This window comes from Propithecus coquereli, unplaced genomic scaffold (assembly GCF_000956105.1).
Source record: "Propithecus coquereli isolate 6110/MARCELLA unplaced genomic scaffold, Pcoq_1.0 Scaffold155, whole genome shotgun sequence".
Classification (NCBI taxonomy): domain Eukaryota; kingdom Metazoa; phylum Chordata; class Mammalia; order Primates; family Indriidae; genus Propithecus; species Propithecus coquereli.
In genome coordinates, this window is record NW_012139969.1 from 4,712,417 (window position 1) to 4,735,124 (window position 22,708).

At 45.1% G+C, this 22,708-nt stretch overlaps 1 protein-coding gene across 2 annotated transcripts; it reads left to right on the top strand.

Moving 5' to 3' along the window:
* Nucleotides 1-3,978: 3,978 nt before the first annotated feature.
* On the top strand, nt 3,979-22,314 carry LARP6 (La ribonucleoprotein domain family, member 6). Of its 2 annotated transcripts, none has more exons than XM_012640563.1 (3): nt 3,979-4,341; nt 17,347-17,557; nt 20,742-22,314. In XM_012640563.1, exons 1-3 carry the CDS (start codon nt 4,142-4,144, stop codon nt 21,807-21,809), a joined length of 1,479 nt encoding a protein of 492 aa, XP_012496017.1. In that variant the 5' UTR covers nt 3,979-4,141; the 3' UTR covers nt 21,810-22,314. The 2 variants fall into 2 exon arrangements, with proteins under 2 accessions (XP_012496017.1, XP_012496018.1); XM_012640564.1 differs by lacking the exon at nt 3,979-4,341 and adding an exon at nt 4,756-4,866.
* The last annotated feature ends 394 nt before the right edge of the window (nt 22,315-22,708 follow it).

Consider the following 22,708-nt stretch of genomic DNA (forward strand, 5'->3'; position numbering starts at 1 on the left):
AAATTTCTAAATTCAAACTCAACACCAATTTACTGAGTGGTTACTATATCCTGGGCCCTGAACTAGGTAGTTCCATGTGTTATATCATTCAATCTTAGTATCAATGTTAGGTATTAATATTAGGTATTAGATAGGATATAGGCTAAGCTGCTATGACAAAGATATCTCAAAAAACAATGAATTAAACAAGGTGTGAGTTCCTTTTTTTTCTCAAATAATGGTACAGATCATGGTCCACCAAAAAAGTCCAGTGCTTGTTTGTTGGCTCAGCTGTCCTTAACATGTGGTTTCCATCCATGTTGGGTAGAGGAAAAAGCCTGAAAACACAACCCGGAAGTGGCAGAAAACATTTCTGCTCACACCCTATTGGCCAGAATTTAGTCACATGGTTATACCAATATGCAAGGCAGGCTGAGAACTGTAATTGCTAATCAGGTCACCATATAGCCATCCAAAACTGGGGATTGATATTAAACAAGAGGGAATAGATATTAATGGACAAGTCTCATAAGAAACCTCACATCTATGGATAAATATCTTAGTTCTCACTGAAGTTAGTAATAAACTATGGGAAGATGCTGGTTCTGGGTCCAGAGAGGTTCTCTGTTTTGTCAGTGTATTCAGAATTAAGTTGACTCTGAAAGGCTACCTCGATTTATAAGAGAATGGCATGTAGGCAAAAAACAAAACAATTTATGAATTTACAATGGAGGAATACACATATCTATCAACGAGAATGTTTGCGTCCTCCATTCGGGCCAAATTTTCCTAGCATGGAGGTACTCGCAAGGCCACATCATGGTGTACTAGCATATACTGAGCATCTAATTTGGGCCAGAGGCTGTGCTAAACATTTCCAAGAAATAATCTAATTTTATCTATGTGCCCAACTTATCAGGTATGGATCATTTAGACCATTTTACAGATAAGAAAACTGAACAGTAGAGAGGATTTGAAGCTAAGAAGTGGTGAGGCTGGTGTCTGACTCCAGGTCTATTTGGTACCAAAGTGAGTGCTTTTTCCATTATACCCTAATGCTTACGTGTGAGCTTTTCCAGTAAGCTTGGTGATGTTTCCACTGGCTGCGCCTCTTTGTACAGATTTCTGTGACAGCATTTAGTGCAGTAGACATATTCTTATTATTGATGGCTGTCTATTGCAGGCTGCCTCTATCTCCCGATATTCATGAATCATGTCTTAGGCATTTTACAAAATTGAGTATAGCACAGGATCTGGCAGCTGGTACATCCTTAAACAAATGATTAAATGAGTAAATAAAAATGTCCTCTTAACCTTCAGTTCAAATCAGACCTTTTAATGAGCACCCCCCAACAACACTTCAGCACTTAGCCCCACCCCAATTTTACCACATTAATGTCTTATTCCAAGTCTTCGGTTTCCAATTCTAGTGCCAGACACACTCAAAAATATTTCCAATTGATTCTCAACAACATGCTTTTATATATTGGAAAGGTCTTTCAGGGTTGAGCTTTTGCTTTAATGTAACCTCGGTCCATCTTGATGGTTTGTCAATATATTCCTATTTTATGCTCAGAAATTACAGGAAAAAAAGCTATTTCCCATTTTGAGTTTACTATAAAAATGAGCCCTCAAGATTCCATGGAAAGGGAATGATGCCAACTCCAGGCTGAGGTCATGATTTTGTTTAAAGAGTCTTTGCTAATCATCCCAGTGGTGATGCAAACTCCCTGCAGTGATGCTCAAGACAGGCGTGGGCGGAAGTGCCCTCCTTCCTTGCCATGGCTCTGGGGAGGAAGAAGCTGGACATCAGAAGGGGCCCTTTATAGCCCTGGCTCCCTCACAGTGACACAAATGATCTGGTGTGAGGATACTAATCACATCAAATCAGCAAGTGTTCCTAGACGAAAGGCTCCCTGCTAGACAGAATGGGGGGTGCAAAGTAGAAAAAGAGGCCCTTCCCTGCAAGCCTGCTGGGACTCACTCTCCTCATTTGAAAAAAGTCATTGAGTTGGACTCCTCCCAGAAGTACCCCTAATGCAGATGAAAGTTTCTGTCTTTCCCTCCCCCAAGCATCATGCTAAGCCAACTACTACAAATGAGAAACTTAAGTCAATTTGCCTTAAAAATTTTGTGCAAGTTTTGTATTCAATTTTACTGATATTCCAAATTGTTTTAATATATATATTACAGCTCTTCTCAGATATTTGAGTAAAATCAATAACCCAGAAAGATGCCCTATATTTTTCCTATAACTTAGTGGGGCCCTGGCAGAAAGGTTTGTACCCTGGGGGGTATACCTTCCCTACCAGAAGGAGCTCAGGACTAGATGATGTTGGATATCCTTTCTAGATCCAAAATTCTTTCATGGGGAGTCCGAAATAAATAATATCAGAAACAATATAGGCAGATATATTTGGATCTAAGGGCATATAAAATCAACTTATTTTTTTCAAAACTCTAACCAAATAAAACACTCTGCAGACCAGATTCACCTACTGTCAGTTCTCAAAGTGTATTTTCCAAAAAGTCCCTAGGGGACTCTTTTGATCAGGCATTTGGAAAATCTGAGATGATGTGTATAAATTGTTCATAACTATAAAACTTGATACAAATGTGAGCCATTATCGTGGATAGGAATAATAATCCCTGATGTCTTTGCCACACAGGATAGTTTAAATGAGATAAGGGTATTGTTTTGTGAAATTCAGGAACTGAAGATATCAGACCAGAAGGTATGGAGATTGCTGCAAATCTCTCTCGTCCTGAGCCTCATTACAGGTGTGTAGAGGTTCTATAACCTTTATAGCACTGGAGGGAGGTGCAGCTGGCTGGGAAAAGATATTCTCAACTTCCTGCCTCTTCTTCCTGGTAGCTCAGCCCCAAGGCTGCGAGCTGTTCTGGTGCAGAAACAGCAGTAGCACCAACCCTCTCTCTTCCTTCACTTGCTCATTCTAGGGCCTCTTCTATCAAAAGAGAGATTGACAAAGAAAAGGACACAGATTCTAAAACCTTAAGAAGATGGGCTAATCGTGCTAGGCTCCTGGATCTCTCCTGGGTCCCCCTGGACACCCAGGGCCCTATACATGGTGTTCTTTTACAAGGACACACTGCCCTCCAAGAGACTCCATGTCCTGAACCTCTCCTGACTTGTTTCCCTATATCAAAACAAATGTGTTGGTCCAGGGTTCTGTTCTTTTGGATTCTACTTTGACAAATTAATATGATAAATTATGTTTAAGGCCCTAAATTAAGAGCTTTATGAACGCAGATTCAGGTCTTATTCATTTCTATGCTCCTGTCCCTAGTTTCCGGATCACACTTGGAGGGTTGAGATGGAACTCAAAGCTGTATGTGAAAAGGTGGCAGGGTTGTAGAACACACTGGCATTTCAGTAGCTCCCTTTATTCATTCGAAAACTATTTGAACACATACTATGTGCAGGGCAGTGGCTTTCAAACTTTGGTGAACTTCGGCATCACCTGGAGGGCTTGTTAAAACGCAAAGTTCTGAAGCATAGATTCTGATGCAGGAGGTCTGGATGATCCCTGAGAACATGCATTTCTAACAGATTCCCAGCCTAGCCTGGTGCTGCTGGTCTGGGAACACACTTGGAGAACCACTGGTATGGGGCATGGTAGGAGCCGAGTCCCTGACCTCATAGGACGCACAGTCTAGGGGGTTATGTCCAACAGACCAAAGATGGAGATCGCCTCTCATCTAGGCGGTTCAGTCGGGGAGACACGCAGGAGCCCGAGAAGCCCCTTACGCGGCTGCCTGCGCCTGCCATCCTGGAGCTCAAGCACACACTGAGAAGCCGGACGTGCTGCGCGGCGGCCGCGAAGGAGGCGGCAGGCGGAGGCCCCCGCCAGCGGGCGCGCAGCGGCAAGGAGCGGGTGCAGGGCTCGCTCCCGGCAGGCCGCGGCGCGAGGAGAACCGAGGACGCCGCCTCCCCTCGGCGGCCCCGCCCGCGGGCGCTCGACGAGCGGTCTGGGCGGTGGTGGCGGCGCCGGCGGCGCGGGGCGGGGCGCCGCGACCCCCGTCCCTCCCCGCGGCCGAGCCTCGGGAGCGCTCGCGCCGCCCCCGCCCCCGTCGCAGTCGCCGCCGCCCGACCGGCTGGGCTCGCGGCGTGGGGACCCCGCGGCGCCGCAGCCCCCGAGCCATGGCCCAGCCTGCGGAGGAGGCTCGGCGCGGGCCCGAGGCGGCAGTGCAGATCCGCGTCGCCATCCAGGAGGCCGAGGACGTGGAGGAGTTGGAGGACGAGGAGGAGGGGGCGGAGGCGCGTGGCGCCGGGGACCCGGGCCGGTACCTCAGCCCCGGCTGGGGCAGCGCAAGCGAGGAGGAGCCGAGCCGTGGGCACAGGTAGGCGCGGCGCGGCCCGGCGGAGGTGGGGCCCGAGGGGCGCCGGGCCGCGCGCGAGTTCGGGGAGCTGACGGGGCGCGACAACTCCGCGGCCGGGGCGTGTGAGTCAGCCCCGCCGCCTGGGAGGCAGCTCCGGGCCGTGCCACTGAGTCAGAACCGGCTCTCGGCGGTAATGGGGGCCCCCGTCCGCGTCTTGGTAACCCGACCGGGACTCCCAGGGCGGCGGGGATCTGAGGGGCCTGAAAGTGGGGATGTTCTGGGATCCAGGAGGAAGACTTTCACGGGCCATCCTCGCCGCCCCTCCTCTGGGGACGACGTTCCCTCTGTGAGCTTCGCCGACCACCCCCCAAAGCCCATCCCTGTGAGGCTGGGCCACCTCCCGTGCTAGTGGTCTCCCCCACCCCACCTACTGCCATCATCGCCCTGTCTGCTCTTCAGTCCAGCTGGCTGCGCTCTGTCTCTGGGTGGTAGCAGGCCAGGCACAGCTGGCACCTGCTGACTGGGGATTCCAGGAGTGATTTCACGGTGTAGAGAGCGCCCTTTCTCTGATTTGAGATGGGTACAGGGCTTGCTGCCTTACATCCTCCCCCCTTGAGGGATTCCCATTTTCACGTAGCCCTCCCCACCTGACAGCTGTGCCTCCATCATCATCTTGCTGCTTGGGCATGGGGTCCTGGGTTTTGGGTAGTTTAGAGCTGGTATAGCACCTGTCTACCCTTGCCCTCGGGTCCTGAGCTTTGTCCTTAGACATCTTAGGTTTGTGTACGCTAATGCCCAGGCCCTTCAGGACTGTGGTTTTATTCCTGCTGTTGAAAGAGATACAGTGTGGAGTAGGAATGAGAGTAGGGGGTCTGGCGTGGTAGCTCAGGCCTGTGATTCCAGCACTTTGGGAGGCCGAGGTGGGAGGATTGCTTGAGGCCAGGAGTTTGAGGTTGCAGTGAGCTATGATAAGGCCACTGCACTCTAGCCTGGGGGTCAGAGTGAGACTCCATGTCATAAATAAATAAATAAAAGAAAGAAAGAAAAAGAGAGTGAGGAAATTCTGGTAAATGCCAGTAAGCGTTTATTAAGAGCCCTCTTTTTTCTGGGACTCCGTCGCAAGCTTTTAGCCATTAAGACTTTGCAGGATTATTGCTTGGCAGAGATATGTCCGCATCATAGGGGGAATACTAAACTCAAGCGTATAAGAATACCAGGCCAGAGCCATTCCCCAGAACTGGCCAACCCTTCCCCAGTTGAAAGGGTCAGACTTCAGGACTCAGAGATTCAGGGCAGAGCAGTAGAGACAAATATTGGAGAAGAAAAGTCCAGCCCAGCTCTTTAGGGCAGGAGAGCTAGACCACAGCGTATGACACAGTAGATGTATCAGCATTTTATGTACTAAAAGGCCTGATTCTTTCAGCTCTGTGCTAAGTACTGAGAACATAAATATGATGAACCTGTAGTCACTGGCAGCTCACAGTCTTGAGAAGGCAGTCACCTCGTCAGTAATTTCAGAGTTCATGAAAAATAGGCCTGAGTGGTTTATCCCTGTGACTTTATTTGCCTGTGACTGCGGCAAAAAGCCATCCCTATTGTGAGGGCTAAATTTTTGAGATAGTATCATTGTATCGTTAGCCAGGATTAAAGCCCTACTTAATTTCTTTGGCCTGAAAAGATCCCCTGTGGAGGTCTAGGGGAAACTGATCCTCAGTATGAGTGGGCCTCTTGCCTTCACCTTTCATACTCTCCCTCCAGAGCCGCCCTTCTGTCCCAGCTCCAGTGGCTTGAGTCTCATGGAGCATTCGGTCTGAAGCACTTCCTGCTGCCCACTGGTGTAGAGTTGACCCCAGAAAACCCCTGGGGCTCTTCAGGGTAGTGGAGCTGACAGAGCCCCACAGGCAGACATCCAAGCCCAAGGAGATGCAGCCAAGAGCAGGATCCACGGTGTACCCTGTCTGGGTCCAGCTCAGCATGGCAGCAGCCACCACCTTATGTGAACGTTCTCGGCTCCCGGAGCCTACAGGAGAAAGCCCAGGTTCCTAAACCTCTTTAAGATGTGACACCCACCCACATCATGCCCTCAGCCCATCGCTTCCTTCCCTGCCTGGCTTAGCAGTTCCTGCTCCCGCAGTGCCATCTAGTTCCCTGAGCACAGGGGGCTGTTTGGTGTCCACATGCCTCTGCACTCCCACCTCTAGGTCCTCTGATTGACTGAAATCTAGTCAGCCTTTACAACTTCACTGCTTCTCCCCACCGCCCCCGGTCCCCCACGCAGAGCTGGATGTGTTTCCTCTCCTCTGTGTTGCTGTAGATTTTACACTTGGCACTTACCACAGTCATAATTCTGTAGTTCTGTTCCCTCGCAGGAATAGGAGCTCTGTGAATTCAGGAACCGTGCTTGCTTCATTCTCATTGTATCTTCAGTGCAGCACCTGGCACATAGTAGGTGCTCTACACATATTTATTGAATGAATGCATATCCCTATCATTGCACTAACTCCACTGCGTTAAAATGTTTGTGTTTCTCCTCCACTAAACAGTGAGATCCTTGAAGACAGCTGCCCTGTCTTAGTTCTCTTCCTCCCTTCGTACCTAGCCCCATACCTGGCTTACACCAGGGGAACAAGGAATAAATTAACAATAAGAAGAAGTCTTTACTACCTCTAAATGTTCAATGGTCTTTTCCCCACATTTTACTCATTAAAAAAAAGGTCTTTCCTTTTATTCTCATCTTTTTAACACAAAATTTCCAAACGTAAAGAAAATGTGAAAAAATAGTATTGGGAGTATTTGTATAGCCATATCTAGATTTAACAGTTGTTAATATTTTGCCATATTTGTTTGATGGATTTATAATGTGTATGGTTCCCCCTGAACTCTTTGAAAGTGTGTTGTACACAAGACTTAGATCTTAGGTACTTCATTTTGTAACTCTTAATAGTGACATTCCCCAAAAAGCCATAACACTGTTATTGCAACTAAGAAAATTAACAATTCCCTAATATAATCCTTAAAATAATCTAATAGCCAAGTTGCACATTCAAGTTTCCCCCAGTTGTTCCACAGTTGTCTTCTATAGCTGTTTCTTTTTCCCCCCTCAAACCAGAGTACAATCCGAGTTGAGGCATTTGCCTATTATGTCTCTCTAGAATCTTTTAATCTAGGACATTGCCACCATTTCCCCCCGAATGCTTTGCTGTTTTGGGTATAAGAGGCCAGATGTCTCATATTTTGGATTGGTCTTATGTTCTGGTGGTCTCGTTTGACTTGTTCCTTTGTATGATACCATGTGCTTTGTATAAACTGGAAGTTAGAGCTAAGGACTGGATGGATTGAGTTTAAACATTTTGGTAAGAACATTTCACGGGACATGCCTTGGACTTTACGTTGCATCACCTCAGGAGGCATCACCATCAGTGATACTAAATTTGACCATTTAGTTAAGTAGATTTCTCCATTGTATAGGTATGTCTTTCCCTTTTCAGTTAACAAGTAATTTGTGGGCTCTTGTCCTTCATTCTGTTAATGTGATGTATCACATTTATTGATTTGCATATGTTGAATCATCCTTGCATTCCAGGGATAAATCCCGCTTGATCATGGTGAATGATCCTTTTAGTGTGCTGTCGAATTCAGTTTACTAGTATTTTGCTGAGGATTTTTGCATCTGTGTTCATATTGGCTTGTAATTTTGTGTGTGTTTGTCCTTGTCTGGCCTTGATATCAGGGCAGTGCTGGCCTCATGAAATGAGTTTGGAAGTGTTCCCTCCTCTTCACATTTTTAAAAGAGTTTGAGAAGGATGGCTATTAATCCTGCTTTAAATATTTGGTAGAATTCAGCAGTGAAGCCATCAGGTCTTGTGCTTTTCTTTGATGGGAGGTTTTTTGTTTTTTTTTTTGCCCGGGCTAGAGTGAGTGCCGTGGCGTCAGCCCAGCTCACAGCAACCTCAGACTCCTGGGCTCAAGCAATCCTACTGCCTCAGCCTCCCAAGTAGCTGGGACTACAGGCGTGCGCCACCATGCCCGGCTAATTTTTTTTTCTATATATTTTTAGCTGTCCAATTAATTTCTTTCTATTTTTGGTAGAGACGGGGTCTCGCTCTTGCTCAGGCTGGTCTCGAACTCCTGAGCTCAAGCAATCCGCCCGCCTCGGCCTCCCAGAGTGCTAGGATTACAGGCATGAGCCACCGCGCCCGGCCTGATGGGAGGTTTTTAATTACTGATTCAATCTCCTTACTCATTATTAGTCTGTTCATATTTTCTATTTCTTCATATTTCAGTCTTGGTAGGTTGCCTGTTTCTAGGAATTTATTCATTTCTTCCAGGTTATCCAGTCTTCTTGTGAATATTCTTTCACCAAGGACCTTTCACCTGTTGGTTTTAGCATCCATTAATGATCCTTACCTGAGCCAGTTACTTAAGTGGGGATTGCAAATTGATGATTTTCTAATTTTCTCATTCTTTATACATTTATTATCAGGCATTCTTTTGTTAAAAAGAAAAAACAGAGCTTTGCCTTATCATCTGGGTTGAACAAGAGTTCCTCCTAAAGAGGTAAAAGAGATTATTTGATACAATAGTCACACCAAATAATTTAAATGAGGGTCTTCCGTCAAGCTTACACTCCCTCTCTCTGTGATTTATTCACTTTTATAATTAGTCACAGTCATTATCTTTGATGCTCAAAATGTCTGTAATGTAGCTAGGGGAGCCCCTGCAAGTTGACTTCAGTGTGTCCTGTTGAGCATTACTTGGGCACTTCCTTGCTTTCTGGTACCAGATATTCCAGGCTTATACTTTTCCTACTCCAGTCGTGGAATCCAGCCATTTCCACAGGAATCCCTGGTTTTTCAAATGCTAATAGGAGAAAGTATTTAGAAACCAAGACCTGCAATTAAGAGTGCTAACTTCTGCTGGGGCATCATTGCTTTCAGGGCCTTTAATGGACAGAGCTAAGAAATATATGTTTTTGAAAAATAAATTTATATCGATAATTCCAGTTCATGTTTAACTTTACATACATGGTTTTTACTGTTTACTTCTTTTAATTTTTACACTGAAAATCTTGATTCCTAATAACATTAACATGTTTACTTATTTGCCTTGTCTTACAATGTGTAAAAATGATTCAAAATTATAATACTCAATACAAGTAATAAAAACCATTGAGCACACCTGCTTTTCATTTAACACACACAATCATCTTGAGTTCTTTCTTTCTGCGATGTTTTAGGGACATCACATGGGCTTACTTTTCCCTGCTCTGAGTAATGATAATGAAAGTCTCCTTTTATCAATGCCAATTTTGTGCCAGATGTAGAACTAAGTGCTATATATGTTATCTCTATTCCATGCCACAAACCATTATTTAGACCTGCGGAGACATCCACTAGTGGTAGTCCTTTTCCAGGCCTTAGGGAATGTGCCAGAACAGCATTACAGAAGATAGGGTCAGAGAGGAAGGTCATGATCTCCGTAATAAATATAAACCTGTGGGCCACCCAAGCACAGGATGATGTACCCTTTGCTGGTGGCATCCAAAATGTGGTTGTTCCTGTGATGTCTTTTCCAAAGTTGGGAACATACCTGTGTATGTTTTCAACCTGTCTCAGTGAAAAACCTTTGTCTTTTGAATCTGCCCTCCTGCTTTTATAGTGCATTATCAGTTTGGTTGCCCTTTTTGAACCATTTCAGATTCATTGTCTAGTTCTAGAGGTGAGTCAAAAGAAACTTCATATAGATGGGACTGGACTCTGGTTGTTTTTCATACATGATGTTTCTCCTTTGTATTCAGTACCTTCTTTCTTGATGTCCACCATTTTCCTGGTCTTGGTGGTCAAAACACCATAATGGACCATATACAAGGATAGATAATGAGTCCAAGAAATCTTTCCAGGGTTGAAAGTCGTAGAAAGGATCTCAGTACTCCACCATTTTAGTCTGAATATTTTCCTTTTGGAAGGTATCATTTGATTAACCTCAGTCAGTGTATCCAGATTAGCTTGGTACAAGAAAAGCAGCTTTGGAGGTTTTATGCTGCAAATCATTTTTGTTTCTCCAAATCATTTACAAATACGATAAATATTTCAACACTGATTCATGGATCCCAATTATCTGTTTTAAAATGTACCCCTTATTTCTACCCTTTGTTTCCATTTCTGCCAGATTTATAGCTGTAACAAAACCTCATCACCGTTCCCAATTTATGTTTTTTTATTTAAAAAAATCTTAAGTGTAAAACCTTTTCAAGTCTTCTTGAAAGTCCACAAAGAAGAAATTTATCAGTAACCATACATCCTCCCTCAAAGGATCTTGATAAGTGTGATTTGTCCTTACAGAAACTATTTGCTTTATATTGATGATGCTTTTAAAATTCCTGCTAGGAATTCTCAGAGCTAGTGCAAGGCTCTGGGATGGTAATAGAATGAAAGAAGCCAATATGAATCCTTCCCTCAACTTAGGGTTCAGGATGCTAATAAGATATGCACACACATAACCACGATACAAATATAGGCAAGTGTTGGGAGAAGTAGAAGTGATTTCCCTCCTGGGAGAGTTGCATTTGAGATGGGCCTTGATTTGTGGCTAGAATTTGGACCTGAGAAAGAGATGCGAGACATTCATAGAGACAGGAACAGTATACACAAAGGCGTAGAGTACAGAAAGCTGTGATACTTAACAGGGAACTACCTTTCTGTTTGCCTGGAGCAAAGGATTTGAAAAGAAATAGATGGAAATAAGTTTAGAAGCTGGTTATAGCCAGATTCTAAGTGAACCTGAATAAGGAGCTAAGGACTTTGGATTTTATGTAATAGGAAATAGAAAACCTTTTATTCTTATTATTAAAGTAGAGCAGTGGCATATTATAGCTGTTCTTCAAAACATGTAATATGGCACAGAGTAATGTAATATGGAGGAGGCTATAGCCCAAAATACAACATGGGGATGGCAGGAGGTGGGAAGACAGAACCTGGAAAGGCTCTGGTTGGGAACTATGCCAAGGATGCAAGAGTAAAAAGGGATGCAAATATCTGAGCGGTCATTTAAATTCTTCCTTTAGAGCAATTTCCCCGCCTCTTTGCCTGTCGATGAGAAGTAGCAGGCAACATACCACGTACTTTCAAGGGGGAAGAAAAGAAACAAGATTATTTTCTAAAGGAATTGAATGAACTCACTATGGAGATCCAGGGATGCTCCGGCAGCGCTGGTAGTTGCAGAGTAAAGCCTTACCCATTTGAGTGTAGCCCCCAATTTAATGACTCCCTGCCTGTTCCCCTTCACTCCAGAGTGAAGCCTGCCACTTGGCGTGCCCCACCCACGTACATAGAGCCACCGAGGGAGAAAACCAATAGGCATATACTACTGCAGAGGGAACACACACAACCCACCAAGAAAAAGCAATCCAGACCTTCTGTCTTCAGAATGAATGGCCTCCAGTGTGGGCTGTGTATAGTGACTTTCTTCCGAAGAGCACGGTATGGAAGTGGGGGAAAAAGGAGTAGTTTTACAGGGGAGAACTCTGACAAACATTACCTCAGACAGGTGATCAAGGTTAACATCCACAGTGATAATTCACGTGGATAGTATGTTTGCTGATATGATGTGCTGAGTGTGGAAATTCACCTCTGTGGGCCTCCTCCCCACAACCCATAATCCCAGTCTAATCATGACAAAACACATCAGACAAGTCCCAGCTGAGGGACGTTCCCCAAAATACCTACTCAGTACTTCTCAACACTGTCAAGGTCATCAAGAACAAGGAAAGCCTGAGAAACTGTCACAGCCAAGAGGACCTTAAGGAGACATGACAACTAACTGTAATCTGGTGTCCTGGATGGGATCCTGGAACAGAAAAAGGGACATTAGGAAAAAACTAAGGAAATTTGAATAAAGCATAGACTTTAGCTAATAAAAATGTATAATTATTAGTTCATTAGTCATAACAAATGTACCATACTAACATTAAGATACTAATAATAGAGCAAGCCCAGGGTATATATGGGAAATCTCCGTACTATTTTCACAACTTTTCTGTAAATTTAAAACTATTCTAAAATAAATTATTTAAAACTTTTTAATAAAGAAAAACGAATTGTTCATTAGTTGCATGAAGAAAATCAGTGGCATGAGAGTTAAATGGCAGAACCAATCCCAGAGGATAGGAGGTGATGAGGTTGGAAACAAAAGACCAAAAAATGTATACCCCAATTATAATAGTGCCCTGAGAGAGAATTTAAGATATCGTATCCCCAAAACAACAAGAAGCTCTTAGAAAGAAACAATTTGAGGATCAAAAACAGTTCTTAGAAATTAAATAAATAATTATTGAAATTTAAAAATTCAGTAGGAGAGGTTGGAAGATAATTTGAAGGAAATCTTTTAGCATGTAAGTTAAAGACAAAGGCAGATAATATGAAAGAAAAAGTAAACATAGAGGTTTATAAACATCAATCCAGGTGGTCAGTCATCTAACAGGACTTTAAGAAAAGAAATTTAATCCTTAGCAAATGACTTCACCCTGCAGGGAACAATGTTGACGTAGTCATAGTAATAAAATACAACTGACTTTCAGTTTTAACTATCTATAGATAAAATATGGAATATTAGTTACAGAATAGAACAAAACATTATAACCACGGTGAAATGAAATAAAAGCACGTCTAATAGAATTTGGAAAGTTGGAAATGGAAGGAAAGGTGGAGGAGAAGGTAGGACAATAATACGCACATCACGTGTAGTGAGGAATTGAAAAATATTGTTCAATATTGATGGAATAAGAAACCATTTTAAGTGTATTATTTAAAAACACAAATAGAAAGCTAATAGAAAAACCAAAAATAAAAGAAAATTTTAAAAATTGGAAGAAGGGGTTTTGGGCCATAAGTGATCCCAAGTCCTTATTTTATGTAATAGGACTTAAATAGGGAATGTCTAAAATTGGTAAGTGGAAAATAGAGCTATAAGCATATTTTACAGAGCTGTGAGACAACTCTCCTAAGAACTAAATGGTTGAACAGAGGTTGCTTCTGGGGAGGAAGGGTGGAGTGGGAATTGTTGCTTTCTTTATAAGTTCTCTACTATTTTATTTTCATTTTTGCTATGTATATTTATTACTTTAATTTTTTAGAATCATTTTTTGATGAGCTATTAATAGTGTCTAAGGGAGAAGTAATGAGGATGGTTGGAATGGAAAGGAGAGAACAGATGGGAGATACTGCAGAATGAAATCCATACTTGATAACTGACTAGATGTGGGGGCAAAAGAGAGGGCTAAGGATGCGTCCTAGGTTTTGAGCTTAAGGGCATAGAGGAGTGAGTGGGGAAAGTACTTGGGTAGATTGGGAGGGAAGATACGTGGTTATCACAGGATGGTTGTAATTGACAAAAAGTTGACAATACTCATTTGAAGGATACACGCTTTAATGTTCATAAAGGATACAGAATCTTTTCCTTTCCTTTCCCTTTTTTTTTTTTTTTCTCAAGAAAGGGTCTCGGCTCTGTCACCCCGGCTAGCGGGCAGTCGTGTCATCGTACCTCACTACAACCTCAAACTCCTGGGCTCCAGTGATCCTCCTGCCTCAGCCTCCCGAGTAGCTGGGACTACAGGTGTGCGCCACCATGCCCAGCTAATTTTTCTATTTTCTGTAGATACAGGATCTTGCTGTTGCTCAGGCTGCAGAATCTTTTCCTTTTCAAAGGCTGTTATATAACCAGGAAACAAGGCACCACGCTCCCAGATATAATGGAGGCTTTCTAACTCCTCTAAGATTCCCCTTTGGAGATGCACAGCTGCTGATGACAGAACCCGTGCAGAGGGAGGAGTCCTCCAAGTGCAAGAACTTCACCTCTATGCTTGAATAGGGGTTTCATGTCACCTCTGCAGTACCACCCACCTGTTCTGGAATCTCTGGCTACCTGCCTGTCTGCTCACTGGATGCATAACTGATGCAGAGTCACCCTTGATACGTTATGGATTTACTGTGAGACTGCGTGAAAGGAAGGTCAGACTGCCAGAAAGAATGCCCGTTGGCAGGCCCAGGCTTCAGTCCTGCCTGAGGTCAAGTTCTGCAGAGGATGATAAGTTTGATTGTGGACATATTGAATTGATGACATATCAGATTATTCTAGTGGAAAGGTCTGGCAGGCAGGTGTGAATTGAGAACTGGGGCTTAGGAAGGAGAGGAAAGTGGAGGGAGCAGGTGGGGAGAAGAAAGGCAGATTTGAATTGGGTGGTGCGCGGGGCTGAATGGTAGAGGTTGCCAAGGGACAGAGAATCCGGGATAGACTTTGGGGGAATACCTATGTTTAGAAATGGGGGGAGAGAAAAAAGAAAGAATGATACATCCAGAATGATACATCAATAAGATATTTTAAACACCATTTCCAGGCTGCCTACAGGCAAATAACTAAAACTCTACATTTTTTAATCAACCAGTGCCTGTATTTTATACTAATTATAATTTCTGAATTTGAAAAATTATTAAATAGATTTATTTAGTTTTTTCTCTCCTGCCAGAATATTCAATATTTCCCCTCATTTTGAGTATTCCATAGTTGCTTTTTTTTTTTTTTGAGGCTGAGAGCCAGTGAAAATTTCATTGAAGAACATATATGTATATTCCTTTTCCAGCTTTAAATGATCACAGTAATAGGTCCTGTGGCCATTATTGCCTGTGATATTATTGAGCTGCTAAACCAACTCCCGTAACTACCTACTTACAAATTTCTGTTAACTTCTAATAAGAGCATCAACTAGGTTGTGGATGATCCACATGTTCTCTAGATATTTATGGTTTTAAAATTTGTACGATCTCCTTATGAAAGATTAACTTTCCTAAAGAGGCTTTTCCCAGGATTGCTTTGGCTTGTTCTCCTGTCCTAACATTCTCAGAGAGAGGGAGAGGGGAAGTCTGTCCAGGTGGAGAGGGTGGTTGTGGTGGTCCGGATTGCAGAACGGGGGATGGACACAGAAAGAAACACACAGACACACACAGGACATACAAGACTGCAGTAGATAATTCTACCAGTCGCTTTATTATATAGTTTTTCTATGTCCGGCAGCTACTTCCTGGTACGTGACTACCTTGGGCGTCTTGAGGAAACACATTTTCATTCCTTCCAGACGATTGCTTAAGGGAAGCAGACGTTTGCATCTTAACTTCTTGTATCTTAACTTCTTTATCTCATTACCGTATGCAGGACAAGGAGATGCCTTGGCTTGTTTGCAAGACCCCAGGCGCTTGGTTATCTATCATAAAGCTATCTGTCATGAGGAATAGTTCTGTTTGTCCAACAGACCGTGTGCGGACCTGTTGACCTCTGGCGCCAAGGAGAGCACACCCAGTTTCGCTGACTCTGGGCTTAAGCCAATTTGCCCAGGGACGGCCCCTACAGTGGTGGTCGCGTCTTCATTTAGAAGGTGATGGGTTGTGTTTCCAGATTCCAACGCAGGGTCCTGATAAAACACGAGCATAATATGAGTGCTGACTTTGGAGACAGAGAGTTGGAATTTAAATCCTAGATTTGCCTTTTGTGAATAAGGAAAGGAATTTGTCACTCACTGAGCTCTAAGGGTAAACCAGACACTCTTCTAGATATCTCCATGTATTAATTCATTGAATCTTCACAGCAATCCCATCAGGACAGGGACTATCCTAATTCTCAGTTTATAGGTAATGGAAATGAGATGCAGCACAGTGGACTTCCTGCCTAAATTCACTCGGCTAATGAAGGGGGATACAGGTTAAGCATCCCTAATCCAAAAATCTGAAATCCGAAATGCTCCAAAATCCAAAACTTTTTGAGTGCCAGCCAACATGATGCCTCAGATTGTCCGCATGGGTGGCTGAAATAGTGACACCTTTGTTATCTGACAGTTCAGCGTATACAAACTTTTGTTTCGTTACAAAATTATTTAAAGTATTGTATAAAATCACCCTTAGGCTATCTGTATAAGGTATATATGACACAAATGAATTTTGTGTTCAGACGTGCGTCCTGTCCCCAGGATACCTCATTATGTATTCCACAGATATTCTAAAATCTGAAAAGACCCCAAATCTGAAACACCGCTGATCCCAGGCATTTTGGATAAGGGATGCTCAACCTGTACCAGCATTTGAACCCAGGCAGTCTAACTCCAGAGCCAGGACTCTTAGAGCCGCAGCCCTAGGAAACTCCACTGGGTCACACCCGAACTGGACTCCTCCGAGCCAGTGATCACTTGGCCACAGAAGGAAAGGTTCTGTACCCACTGGCTACGAAATCACGCTTTTGTTTTGTGACAGGGATGGAGGATCTTGTTGAAAGATCAAGTTACTCTGCTGTATTATCTTTTAGAAATCAGGATTTGGGGGGGTGGAGCAGGGAGGGGAGAATAAGATATGTGAAAAGTGTCCTGCCAGTGGCGGGCACCGCATCAACGTTAGCAGAGGGTGTTATTATCTTAATGATCTTTCATACTTGTTCAAAACAAAAGTTCGATTTCTTAGCTGGCTGGAGACAAAAGCTATCCCTCTGTGGCCATGTGGTCACCGCCTTTGAGGAGTCCAGTTCAGGTGTGACCCAGCGTAGTTTCCTAGGACCGCCATGACAAAGTACCACAGACTGGGTGGTTTAGAACAATAGAAATGTATTGTCTCACTGTTCTGGAGGCCCAAAGCCTGAAATCAGGTGTTACCAGCAGGGTGGCGCTCCCTATCGGGGTACCAGGAAAGGATCTGTTCTGGCATCTGGTGGCAATCTTTGTTCCTCGGGTTCTGCTACATCACCCTAGGCTCTGCTTTCATCTTCAGGTGACGTTCTCCCTGCGCACATGTTGTGTCCAAATTTCCCGTTTTCAGAAGGACCCTTGGGTTAAGGGTGCATCCTACTTCAGTGGGACCTCATCTTAACTAATCATGTCTGCAATGACCCTGTTTCCAAATAAGGTCACATTCTGAGGTCCTGGGGGTCAGGACTTCAACATGTGGATCTGGGGGACACAGTTCAATGTCTAACGCCTGGTGTCTCCTCTGGTCCCAGTGGCGCCACAGCAAGCGGGGGCGAGAACGAGCGAGAGGACCTGGAGCAGGAGTGGAGGCCGCCAGGCCAGGACTTAATCAGGAAGCTGGTGGATCAGATCGAGTTCTACTTTTCAGATGAAAACCTGGAGAAGGATGCCTTCCTATTAAAGCACGTGAGGAGGAACAAGCTGGGATATGTGAGTGTCAAGCTGCTCACATCCTTCAAAAAGGTGAGGCGTGGTGCTCACAAGCCGCTTCAAGGATTTCCAGGGTGTTTCGGGTTACGGTTCCGAACATTTTTTTACCTCCTTGAAACCTGATGACTAGCAGTTTTTTAAAATTAAATCTGAGGCCTGAAAAAGAGAAAAATGGCCAAGAGAAGGGATTTAGGATTGTTATTAAGAGTATACTCCCACACTACGAAAAGGGTCCTAGGCAAAGGGACAGATCTCAGCTGGCAGCAGTTACGAAACAATATTACTTGCGCTTAGGAAAGTTCAGGCTCTCCTGCCAGGCGAGTGGGTGGCAGGAGAGCTGGGCCTCCTGTGGCCTCCTGCCACAGGAGGATGCTGGGCCCAGACAAGGGGACTCGAAGGCCTTGAGAGACACCTGCCAGGCCTAGAATTCTGTGAAATCCAAGCTCTGCATCTGTCAAGTTGAGTAAATAAGGGGAGAGAATGAGCACCCAGAACTCTAAGAGATAAGCCCTCTCCACGACCCCAGCATGCCCTGCTGTGTGTGACACCATCGCCCTCATCTACACAGTAGAGATAGGAGATGGCTAATAACTACTGCCGTCTGGGCAGCAGACTGCTTGTCCCTGAAGTGGGTAGATCCAGTATCTGGGCTGTGAACTCTCTACTTCTCAGAGAGTTAACAGACCAGTTGGAATAAGAACTCCGTATGTCCCCGGAGGGAAGTGCATTTACTAGAATGGAAAAGCACCACGTGGCCTGTTGCATAACAGGATACGTAACAAGTGGGTCCCAGCCAAATTGTCTGTGTACTTTATCAGAGAGCACTGGAGGAGAGCTTTTCCCCTTGGAGCTCTTCCCTGCCTCGCCCACTGGTATACTCTGTCCTCCTCTCTCACTCTCTGTCCTTTATTCATTCATCAGATACACTCATTCCGTTTGCTGTTAGGTGCAGAGTGTACAAAATCAGTATGATATTCCCCTTGCCTTTGAAAAGCTCACGGTCCAATAAAGGGAAGAGATCGGTGAGAGATTACAATATGGCCACAGACAGAACGAAAAAGAGAACAAGGTACTGTTGGGAGCTAGTTGATCAGAGCAACTAACCCTGCCTGGAGAATGGAAAAGTCTTCCCAGAGATGGTGCCACTGAAATAGGATCTTGGAGAATGAGTAGGAGTTTTCAAGGTACAGGAGAAGGGAAGGGGAATTTTCAATGTCCAGAGAACAGTGAGCAGGTGTTTTTGGGGATCCCAAAATGAGCAGCCGGTGGAATCATCCTGCAGATTTCTTTATTCCTCCCCAGGGACCCCAAGAGTCAACCTGTTTTTCTTTTTATGCTGCCATTTACAGATCTGTTTAGGAATATTCTCTGTTGGAAACCAGGTGCAGAGTAGAGACAGACTCCCTAACACCTCCAGAATAAGAGCAAACACCTTTTTCTTTCTAAAGGGTTTCCTGTTACTCACAGAAAGAAACATATATGACAAAGGTAACAAATGTAGCGAAATTATAAAGTTTCTGAAAATCTTACAGAGTTCTTCTACTGATTGCACAAGGACCAAAGTTCCCTGGCTCCTTTTCTTAGGAGGTACCTGGACACTCCTGTGAAGGGTCACAGACGCAGGCCTAGGATGCTCAGACTGAGACCGAGATCTGCCAGTGGACCCTGCTCCTGGCTGTGGAGGGACGTTTAGCCCTGGCCGGAGCCTGCTCCTCTCGAGATAGGATGTGGTCTTCCACAGACGTCTCCGGCCCTCTGAGTAAAGCAGTACTCCGCTTCCCCATGTGCTCTTTGCTCAGGCTGCAGGCTTGGGAGGTAGTTCCTTTTCCTCTCCTGAGTGCTCCACCCCTAGCAGTTTTCGGAGAAGGCTCAACCATATTTCATCCCCAGAAGAGTTATTGCGTGGCTTTCTCACCGCCTTTCTCTGACCTGCAGTTACTCATATCGTCCTTACTCCTTCTGGACTCCGAATGGACTCTGTTCACCTGAAATCCGCCCCTTTGCCTGGGCTTGCTTCTCTGTGCCCTTGGCCTGTGTTGTGGTGATCAGCCCATTGATTGTGTGTAGGTGACGCTCCTGATTGCTGCACCCTAAGCCTGAGTCTGGGCCATTACCCCTAGAGGCCACAGGCTGGAGTGGACGGTGCTCTCCCTAGGAGCCTGCACTGATGGCTCTGCAGGCTTCCCCACCCTGCCCAGTCAGTGAGCCTTCCCTTCTTGAGTGGCATGAAATTCCTGTTTTAGGCTCAGGGACATCTGGAGTTCTGGTTACTTTGCAAAGCCGCTACATTGGCCTGGCCTCGGAGGACTCAGGGTGATCTTGCCATTCCTGGCTCAGGTTACCCACCCCACCCACTTGCACCTTTTCTTTGGGATGACTCATTCGCCCCTGGCATTCCCTTCACCAGAAGTGGGCCTCTAGAAAATTACTGTTTTACAATATAAATATAACTTTTGTATAGTGCAGCATTGATGCACACAATTTCCACCAAGGGAGGAGGAGGAAGGGATTATTTCTTCATTCCTCATGAGGCCTACATTGGATTTAATTACAAGTTGAAATGGTCCACGTCGTTCTCAGGAGATACTACTGTGAACTGTGAAAGATCTTTTGGAACCTTCTCCATATCAAATGCAGAAATATAGAAATACAGCTTTAGAGAAGCATTGGAATGTTAAAATCTCCAAGTCCTATCGAAATGGGAGCAGGTAATAATGATAGTACATAATTATTGAATACTCATCGTAAGCTAGTCACTATTTTAAATTTTATGTATAAATGTGTGTGTGTACAGATATGTGTATGTATATATTTATTCATTTAATAAATATATACATTATTTTTGCAAGGGAAGTTGAGGCACTAAGAGGTTGAATAACTTTTCAAGTTTTACTACCAGTTAAAAGTGGGCCTTGGATTTGTGTATACAATAGCCTTGTTCTGGAGCCCGCAGGTTAAACCTCTAACCTTGTGCAGAATAGAATATTTCCATTACCATGGAGAGTTATGTTGGACAACACTGCTCTAAACTGTGCTATTCTCATTTGAAGTTTTGGAAAGTAGTGTATTCATTCACTAGATTTTTGAGTGTTTACACATACCAGATATGATTCTAAATACTAGTGTTACAGGGATAAGTGAGAGAGGGAGATTATAGAGTACACACAGGTGAACAAGGACACTAGGTACCATTTTAGATTTGCTTTATGTTCTTCAGGTGAAACACCTTACTCGGGACTGGAGAACGACAGCATATGCCTTGAAGTATTCAGTGACCCTTGAGTTGAATGAGGACCACCGGAAGGTGAGGAGGACCACTCCTGTCCCACTCTTCCCCAACGAGAACCTCCCCAGCAAGATGCTCCTGGTCTATGATCTCTACCTGTCCTCCAAGCTGTGGGCGCTGGCCACCCCCCAGAAGAATGGAAGGGTGCAGGAGAAGGTGATGGAACACCTGCTCAAGCTCTTTGGGACCTTCGGAGTCATCTCTTCAGTGCGGATTGTCAAACCTGGGAGAGAGCTGCCTCCTGACATCCGGAGGATCAGCAGTCGCTACAGCCAAGTGGGGACCCAGGAGTGCGCCATTGTGGAATTCGAGGAGGTAGAAGCGGCCATCAGAGCCCATGAGTTCATGGTCACAGAATCTCAGGGCAAAGAGAACATGAAAGCTGTCCTGATTGGTATGAAGCCACCCAAAAAGAAAGCTCCCAAAGACAAGAACCATGACGAGGAGCCCCCTACAAGCATCCACCTGAACAAGTCCCTAAACAAGAGAGTGGAGGAGCTTCAATACACGGGTGACGAGTCTTCTGCCAACAGCTCCTCCGACCCCGAGAGCAATCCCACATCCCCTATGGCTGGCCGACGGCATGTGGTCACCAACAAGCTCAGCCCTTCTGGCCACCAAAATCTCTTTCTGAGCCCAAATGCCTCCCCATGCTCAAGTCCTTGGAGCAGCCCCTTGGCCCAACGCAAAGGTGTCTCCAGAAAATCTCCACTGGCCGAGGAAGGTCGACTGAACTCTAGCACCAGTCCTGAGATTTTCCGCAAGTGCATGGATTATTCCTCCGACAGCAGCGTCACTCCCTCTGGTAGCCCCTGGGTTCGGAGGCGCCGCCAGGCTGAGGTAGGGACACAGGAGAAAAGCCCTGGTGCAAGTCCCCTGCCCTGTCGGAAGACGCAGACTGCAGATAGGTTGCCTGTAGGGGTGCTGAGGTTGCCCAGGGGCCCTGACAACACCAGAGGATTTCATGGTGGACACGAGAGGAGCAGGGCCTGTGTATAAATACCTTCTATTTTTAATACCAGCTCCATTGAAAACTACCTTTGTTTCAAGGTTCTGACAAATACCTGGCATGATATAGAATGGAATTCAGTCCCCTTTGAAACATTTTGTATACATGTAGACCTCTTAATTTATATAATTGTAGTATATATAAATTGTCTGGTACACCATGGTTTTAAGACCACCTTCTAGTTCAGAACACTCACTGCTCCCAGCATGGCCATGACTCTGATGATGCCTGACGTGTGTGAGTGGGACGGCTCTAAAGGGCTGTGGGACAGAGGCTCCCTGGGAAGCAGGTTGCTTCTTTGGACACAGTTTTTCCCTCAGTGACCGAGCTGTCCTCGATAGGCCGTGCAGGGGCTTCCTGAGAGCCCAGGGGAGTTCTCTTGTGCACTGGCAAGCAGTCCAGCCAAGTAGCATGGTGTCTTACAGGACCAAATGTATGTTACCTGTCAAGTGAATAAATAATAAAACACCCAGCTGGGAGTGCTGACTTTGAGGTCACAGACTGTGCCTGACAAAAGTCTGTGCCCGTCTGACGAGGCTGTGGGTGGTGTGTCATGACGCTCTGAGGAGCTTAGCGGAGACACAGTTTCTCACTGTACCCCAGGGCAGCTCCCGGGCTCTCCTTGGGGCTCCTGGCAGCCTGAGAGGTGTCTCATGACAACTGATCTTATCGAGCAAAGGCAGCTTGGTGTATACTGATGGTTCTCTAGACGGGGTCCAGGATCAGCAGCACTGACTTCACTTGAGAGCTTGTGGGAAATGCAGATTCTCAGGCCTACTGAATCAGAAACTCCAGAGAAAGGCCTGGAATTTGGATTTTAACAAGCCCTTCAGGTGATTCTGCTGCAGACCAGCATGAGAACCACTGGTACAGACAAAGGCTGTGGGAC